The sequence below is a fragment of the Rattus rattus genome, chromosome 12, assembly GCF_011064425.1.
Source record: "Rattus rattus isolate New Zealand chromosome 12, Rrattus_CSIRO_v1, whole genome shotgun sequence".
NCBI classification, from domain to species: Eukaryota; Metazoa; Chordata; class Mammalia; order Rodentia; family Muridae; genus Rattus; species Rattus rattus.
This window is the reverse complement of record NC_046165.1, coordinates 7,693,601-7,701,873: the sequence shown is the minus strand read 5'-3', so window position 1 is coordinate 7,701,873 and position 8,273 is coordinate 7,693,601. Positions and strand designations below refer to the sequence as shown.

General features: G+C 51.0%; 1 protein-coding gene across 1 annotated transcript; it reads right to left on the bottom strand.

Annotated features, from left to right (window-relative positions):
• Positions 1 to 1,461: 1,461 nt before the first annotated feature.
• On the bottom strand, positions 1,462 to 2,956 carry Sox21 (SRY-box transcription factor 21). The gene has a single exon (XM_032918069.1). It carries the CDS (start codon positions 2,280 to 2,282, stop codon positions 1,761 to 1,763), a length of 522 nt encoding a protein of 173 aa, XP_032773960.1. The 5' UTR covers positions 2,283 to 2,956; the 3' UTR covers positions 1,462 to 1,760.
• Positions 2,957 to 8,273: the final 5,317 nt, after the last annotated feature.

The following is an 8,273-nucleotide window of genomic DNA, read 5'->3' as shown; positions in this document are numbered from 1 at the left end:
CATCTAATATTAAATTAGAAGATCGCACAAGGAAACCATTTACACATAAAAGTTAAAACCAAATATTTAAACTTTTAAAACTTTATCTTACATAAAGTCAAAATGAAACTAAATACATGTTAGCAACTTCATTCACAAACATTAGTCAAAATATATACATTTGAAAAGAAACAAAAAAAGCTATACTTTGAGGAATTTTTTTAAATGTGTTTTATCATAATTTGCAAGTGAATTGCAGGCGGCCTAGAAAATAAGCGAAATGGGAAGGTAGCTCTGAAAAACAGTTCAGCTTGGGAGAGGAATACTAGTCGATGAGAGGCAGCTTTCAAAAACAATTCTGTGCTTTCTGGGTTTTTTTTTCCAGTTTTGCTAAGTAATAAATATATAATTACGACCCAGACAAAAAAGTCTGATTTAATATTAGATAAAATTGCGATTCTGAAAGTTCCGCAATTCTTAAAAGTTAACTTTGACATTTGTTCAACATGTATTGAGTCCAAAACCGACTCAAATTTAGGGCAACGAAAATAACGCATTTCCCAAGGCTCAATGTTTTCACTGACACACACGCATTTACAATCGTAAGGTGAACTCAGCCTTGAGGGGAAATAGCATGTGTACTTTCCACACGTTCGTAAACTGCATCACAAGTCCAAGCCAGCGGACTCAGAGAGACTTGTAGTAGATAACTCAGGGGTAGATTACCGAACTGACAACTTCCACCTCACACGTATTTTTATTTTTTATTTTTTTGCATTTCTTGTTCTTGGGGAAGAAGAAGGAAAATAAAAGGTCTTGCTTTGATTTGCACATGGGATGAAACAAAAGGAACGGTGACCATGTCTCATACAAAAGGCCGGATTCGAGCTGGTCACTCACTGGTCAAGAATAGATCCGGGGTGTGTTCTGCAGAGGTCTGCAGAATTCAAGGTATAATCGCGGAGTAAGGCAGTCCCGAGCCACCCTACTCTAAGAGGCTAAAGACACCGGCTCTCCCCTTGGCCAGCTATTTCAGACCGAACATCAGAACCGAGCGCATGCAACAGGGACCAAGTGGGACCGGGGAGAGGAAGGATGAGACGCAAAAAGCAAAATCCAACCAACAAAACTGGAAAGCCCAACATGTCATAAAGTTTCTCCTCCACCTCCGTGGGTCAAAACGCAACAGGTTCCGAAGTGCAAAGCAAACACCAACTGCTGGCGCTAACAACCGCTCTCCTTAAAAGTTGGCTGCAGAAGTGCGGCTGGGGAATGATCCTGCGAAGCCACGCACACTCTCGCCCGCGCCCTCGAGGGCTCGGCCTCTCAAGCCCCGACTGGCACCTCCGCCTCTGCCTGACATCTATACACATATGTACATACAAACCGGGCCCCCGGTCGCCCGAGGGCGCAGCGGAAGGCCGCGAGTCTCGTACCTATACATATGTACACGTGCGTGCACAGGTCCCCGCGGGGTCATAGCGCGGCCGCGTAGGCCGCGGGGTAGGGGTCCAGCTGAGGCTTGCCCATGCCTGGCAGCAGGATGTAGGCGAGCGGCGGCTGCAGCCCCGGGCTGGGCCACGCGCTGCAGTTGCACGGGATCATGTAGCCGGGGTTGCCCGGGCTGGGGTGCGGTGCGTGTGCCCCGGCGGCCACCGCGGCCGCTGCAGCCGCCGCCGCCGCCCGTGGAAGGCGCCCGCGCCCGCCGTGGGGTACCCCAGCGACGACGCGTACGGCAGGCCGGACGACGACGACGGATCTCTGCCATCTTGGAGCCCAGGTCAAAGGAGCGAGTAGGGGCTGCCCGCAGCGGCGGCGGCGGCGGCAGCAGCAGCGGCGGCCGCGGACTGCGGGAAGAAGACGCGCGCGGCGGCAGCGGCGGCGGCGGCGGCCGCCTTCTCGGGGTTCGCGAGCAGAGACTCGGGTACCAGGCCGCCGCCCGCGCCCGCGTGCAGCCCGGCTCCCGCCTTGAGCGCCGGGTGCTCGGCGTCCGCCACGCTGCCCAGGCCGTAGGGCACCGGGAAGGCGAACTTGTCCTTTTTGAGCAGCGTCTTGGGCTTGCGCCGCGGCCGGTACTTGTAGTCGGGATGCTCCTTCATGTGCATGGCTCGCAGGCGCTTCGCCTCGTCGATGAACGGCCGCTTCTCCGACTCGGTGAGCAGCTTCCACTCGGCGCCCAGGCGCTTGCTGATCTCCGAGTTGTGCATCTTAGGGTTCTCCTGGGCCATCTTCCGCCGCTGAGCCCGCGACCACACCATGAAGGCGTTCATGGGCCGCTTGACGTGGTCCACCGGCTTGGACATGCTGTCGCCGAGCCGCGGCTGCAGCCCGCCGCCGCCACCCGGGCCCTCGGCCTCCGCCCGGAGGAAATCAATGTTGGCTGCCAGTGGGGACCGGCTCAGCGGGAGGCCGTGCGTCCCCGCGTAGCTCCCGCGCGGGAAGAGGGGACCAGACGACCAGCCCAGGGCCGGGACGCTGTGTCCCAGGCCGCTTTGGTCTGTCTGGCCGAGCTCTAAGAAAAAATTCTCTCCGGGACCCTGGAACTTCTCCTCGGTGTCCCCTCTCCGCGGTGGCACTTTGCCCTCTGCTTTTCGTCCTTCTGTCCCGTTGCTTTGGCTCGCCAACTCCCTGCAGGTGGCCACTGCCTGGTTCAGCTCTCCCCTCTCCTCCGTCTTCAAAGCCTTAAACGCCAAGCAGTCCGGAAAGTTGAGCGATGGAGGATCCACCAAGTTGAGCCTCGGAGCCCACCGCCGCGTGCTGCCAAGTGCCAAAGGGGGCTCTCGGCGGCTGGAGTGTTTGGGTTCTCCCCGTTGACTTTCTCGTTTGACAGAAGCAGATGGGAGTGGGGGAGGGGTGGCCGCGAAGAGGAAGAGGAGGGGGAGGGTCTGGGAGCCCGGAGCAAGGCGAGGGACGGAAACACAAACACTGCAGTGGCCGGTCTTCTGCGTCGGGGTCAGGGCGCTCTGATGAACCCCCCAATCCTACAGCTACGCTGAGGGCAGGCGCTGTCCCCGGGCACCTGCCTGGAGAGGCTTGCTCCCGGGCTTTGGCGCAGGAGAGGCGAGGAAGGAAGCGGGCTGAGGTTTTGAGTTAGCTTGAGTCGCCTGGCCTCAGTGGAGACTGTCCGGGTTCTCCGACTCGCTGCTCCAGGCTGTCCCCCGGGCCATGCTTGTTCCCTTGGCTCCCAGCTCCCCCGGGCGCGCTGACTGTCTCAGGCTTCCGGAGCACTCCAGGCGTGGAGGGTGGCTCGGGGCAGCGCGGCGGGCCAGGCCCGGGCGCCTTCTCCTCCCCGCTCCGGTCGCTGCAGCCGAGACACTTACAACTAACTTCTCCTAAGTTTCCGGCCCCGGCTCAGCCGCGCCCCTCTCGGTGAGCGCGCCTCGAAGCGTGCGCCCGCGTGGGTGCCGCGCCACCGAGCCCCTCTGTCCCGGCTGCTCCGGGCGCCGCGGGCTGGATGGGTGCGGGGATCCAGGTCCTGAAGGACTGGGGTTAAAGAAAACGTGCTATCACCTCAGATCGCAGGTCCGCGCTGGGGCCGCTCCTGCTCTCCCTGCTCCGGGCCCCTTCCGGGCCCAGGCTGTCGCTCCGGCGCTCCCGAGGCGACTGCAGACCGGCTCAGGTGAGTGTCGCCACCTGCGAGTGTCGGCGCCGGCAGCGGGCGCTGGGTGTGCATGTCCAGCCGCGGCCGTGTGTGAGTGTGTGTGTGTATATCCTGGGTGTGCGGAGGAGGAGGAGCCGGGAGCCCAGGAGGGAGGAGGGACCAGCGGAGCCTCCTCCCGTCCCCCTCCCGGACCTGGAATTAACAGGATCGCCCCCTCCCAACACTCCTCCTCCTACTCTTTTTTCACTTTGAGTGCAGGTTTAGGCGAGTGGAGTGTCCGCCGCGCGCCGCGGAGTCTGCGCACTGTTTGGAGCTTGGCAATCCTTGGTGTCGCCCGCGGCTGCCCCTGTTCGGCCCAGCGCTGCTGGGGCTCTGCAGGCGGCTCTTCCTGGAGGATGAAAGCCCTACACCCGAGGAGCAGAGCTTCAGAAACTGGCGAGGAAGAGGGTTAAGCCTGGTGAAGGGGGTTGGGGGTGGGGTGGGGGGAGTCTATGAAAGTGTTTGGGACTGTTCCGAAAGGCAAGAAAGTACTCATTTTCCTTCGAGGGCCAGGTGTGCCTCGCAGCAGACGTCTCCCGCAGTTTCTTGCCTGGTGATTGCACTCAGAGGTAGTGGAGTGAAAAACAGCCCAGAGTGGACAGGACCTTTTTTTTTTTTTTTTTGGCAAGCCTTCGGAAAAGTAGCGAGCCTAGGTTGAGCCCGCATCCTCTTCTGAACACCCAGCTTTATAACAGACGTCTTCTGCCTTGTTTTGCTTTCTTTTAATCCTGGTCACCAGCGCTATCTCTGTTATTTCTTTTTCGTTTGCAGTCTCTCGACTGCACGTTAGGGCGAGTTGGCTTCAAATCAAAAGCACAAATCATTTCTCTAAACAAAAATTAAAAAAAAATATGTTCTACGTTGACTGTTTTTTATGTTGTTGAGCAAAGCTTTCTTGCTTGGTAATTAGAACTATTGTAATTGACGCTGTGCAAAAAATCAAACAGCATAGTTTTGTTTGCACCCCCGAATATTCCTGGGGACCCCCCCCCCGTAATTTGTGCTTCAGGCAGTTTACTTGTCTTCTTTTGGCTGTTTGCAAGTAGCAAATTCGTATACACGGTTATTTTTTTAAGGTCTTTTTGCAATTTATGTTGTTTGTACACACACAGGACCCTTGAACCACTGATTTGTAAGGATGGCATTGACACGGATTGTTTTGCACTCCTATTTATTTAAGAATCAGGCTTGTTTTGTTGCTCATTTAAATTGAAGAACAGCGGTGGCTTTTGAAATGTTTGTTGTGATAACAGACATGCCAGTCAGCAGTGGCATGTTAAGTGAGTTTCTGTTTTCCTTAGCTGTCATGTTTGTAAACTCGCATTTTGTATTGTTTTCCCTCTCCTGTTGCTAAAACAATTGAACTGATTTCTCTAGGATCGTAGTTCCTTACCTCACTCTAGGAGACACTGTCATTCAGACTCTGGGTGGTGCAATGCTAAGACTCTGGCAAGGGTAATTACATAGACTAGGATATTAAATACACTGTTTCATGATGATAAACTACAAAATTACCGTCTCAGCTTTCAACCTACCAACTTGCATAATAGGTTTGAGACAAAAATATTACCCCCTGTCACTATATATATATATATATATATATATGGAACACAATATATGAAAACTGTTACTCACTAATCATTCTGAATAAAGTTGAGTCTAATAATGAAAATTATCTTGACATAAAAAGATTGAAGGTTGAAGAAATTAGTTTATGTTGGTGTTTCAAGTGTTTTATGCACTTCGAATTTATCTTATAAATCTACAATAAATTATGATTGCACTGAAATGTTTGTACATATGACTGAAATTCATGATTGTATATGCTATGTGTTGTCAAAAATCAAATATGTAAAGCTTCCTTGAACAGCCCCAGTATAAACTATGCAATGTTGCCCTTTTAGCACATGAACCAAGTTAGAAAGTTCAGTAGGAAGCAGAGACATCATAAAAGGAAAAAAACTGTGTGTGCTTCATGTGTTCAGGAAACAAAAGTTCTCACAGTTCAAAATGGGAAATGTTTGATTTATCGGTTCTGGATTTTTGAGGGTCAGTATTCTTGTCCTGAGACCTCTGCATCTGAAAAAAAAAAAAAAGAAATAAACAATTGGGAGATAGAAAATAGTGTCCCTGTTACCCATCAGCCTTTAGAGCTCTTGCCTGAGCCCACAGAGTTTTTAATAAAGGAAAACCCCAAGTCAGTGTGTGTGTGTGTGTGTGTGTGTGTGTGTGTGTGTGTGTGTGTGCAAATGTAAACTCAGTTTTCATTTGCTCCTGTGTTATATTCAAATTGGTAGAGTGGCAGGCACAGGCTTAAACAGTCAGGGTGCAAGGGTGCAGTACCGGCTGCACGGTGAGCATCTAGGTATGGAAAAGGGAATGGCCTATGTGAGGAACTGATAAAGGACAAGGAAATGACAGAGACTTGTTAATGTGATGGGTCCTGTCAACTCTTGGGAAGCACCCAGAGAGCTGGCCACCTGGTTAGTTTCATTAGGAGACTCTTCTTTCTTTAGGGACACAGTAATGCCTGAGTCACAGAGGTATCCAGTGGGAAACAGAGCACACGTGCATGAAAAGTCTGTGGGTGTTCTGATACTGACCCTCCTCCCAGCCTCCTCCATAATTGGTCTCTTTCCAATCCCGAAACCTTCACTAGGAGGCAGTAATGATGCTGGCAGAAGTAGAAAAAAGCCTGGCAAACCCAGGCAGCTCCATTTCCTTCTTCCCAAAGGCCTGAGATGTTGAGTTCTCAGTGTGAACCTAGACGTCCCCCCACCCCCATCTTTTCAACCCTTCCCCTCCCTCCTCCTCCTCCTCCTCCTCCTCCTCCTCCTCCTCCTCCTCCTCCTCCTCCTCCTCCTCCTCCTCCTCCTCCTCCCTCCTCTCTGTATGGTATTTTAACCTCCATGTTCCAGGAAGCCAAGCTGATACCTTCAACACATAGAGGCCAAAGCTCGTGGTGGGATCCACCTGGAATCGGGGAGCCTAAGATTATAGTGAGAGAACGTTGGGGTTCAGCTCTTAAGCAAGTGCTATCAAGGAGTCATGCTTCAGTGGAAACACAATGTAGCCTGTTTGATCTGCTGAGGAGGGAATGTTAACAGCAGCCAACCTTACTTAGGCTTTAGTGACACCTCTGCTTCCCTAGCCTTTTACCCCATGGGGGCGGGGCAGTGCAGGGTCCAAGTGAATTAAACAGAAGAGGAGCAGTTGCATCAACAGCTACAAACGTAGCCTTTTCGCATCGCTGTTAAGTTTTCCTCGTTTTGAGACTTCAAGCCCTTGATTTTTCATTGTTCCTGCTGTGCTTGCAAGCTAAGGTTGTACTGATGAGCTTTGTCTCTTCTTGACCGCATGTGTCCAAGAAGGCTCGCACCAAGAAGAGCTTTCCCTAATGGCTACACAAGAAACACCAACGTTGTCTCTTCAGCCCCACCCAAGGCCCACCCGCGCCCCACCCCCACCCAAAAACCTTTCTAAACGAATTTAAGAGAGGCGGTTACCCAAAATCTCAATTTTAGACCTCAAGAACCCTGCAGAAAGCTTTAATCTCTGTAGATAAGTGCTTCTAAGAGGGGTAGGCAGTGAGGTCTGGGGGTTGGTTGCTGGGATGAGGCAAATCCAGAACCGCAATCCTGTCATGTGACTTGTGATGTTGGCAGCGTGGGGTCACTCATACTTCAGCAGCACAGTCTGTTTATTAGGAGCACAACCTGAGAGGTTTCCTCCTGGGTGCCCCTCCTACTGACCTGGGAACCGCCTGTGACTGCTTTGGAGTGTGTTCAAACAGTAATAATTTTCTTATTTTCTAGCTGCCAAGACTAGACCTTTTACATGGATCCTCTTTCTGTGTTTTTAGGGAAGTACTATAAAATAAGTCACACCCTCAGTTTATGGATCAGAAAAGGAGCCTTGGAGCAGGTAACTGAGGGATTCCTCAGCAGTAGGCAAATGGCAGGCCACACAGTCCCAGTGTTCAAACTCTTACATTCCTGTGACTCACTTAGGGCCTGTCCTCTGAAGGTCCATCCTCACAGCCCATGTGGCAAGAGAGGTGGGGACTGCAATCCACTGGTCTTACTTCCTGCACCTCCTAAGGCAAACCCTGAGCCATTGCCAGCCCTGAGTAACCCCAGTCGTCCCTCTTCCTCTGATAGCTAAAGGACTCTCAGATAAATACGGAATGTTAGATAACCTTCCCATCCCCAGGTATCCCCTCTCCTCTCCCAAGTACTCTAGTTTCCTTCTGTGAAACACAAATTTGACTTAATCACAGTTCCAAATTCATGGTATATTCTCATAATTAACCTACCAGCAACTTGCATTTATTTATTTATTGAGTTATATTTAATAAATTAACAAACATGAATCTACCATCATATATATATATCTGCAGACTTACCCCTAACTAGATGATGTACACAGCCAACTGTCTGTTAATTTCCAAACCCAACATAACTCTTTCCTTCTTTGATGCTCTTATGGTTTTTTTAAAGTCTGATGTATCCTTAAAAATCATTGTTTGAAAAAATTTTAATCTGTGCAAGTTTTCACCAGAAAACCTTTGTATATAATATTTATTGACTTCTTCCATCTAATCATGTTGTTTGAATACATCATTTTTTTACCGCATGTTGCTGTCATTCATTCG

Bases quoted from the DNA above. Each gene is read 5' to 3' on its own strand.
- Sox21 (XM_032918069.1), bottom strand. From the start codon at position 2,282: ATGTCCAAGCCGGTGGACCACGTCAAGCGGCCCATGAACGCCTTCATG.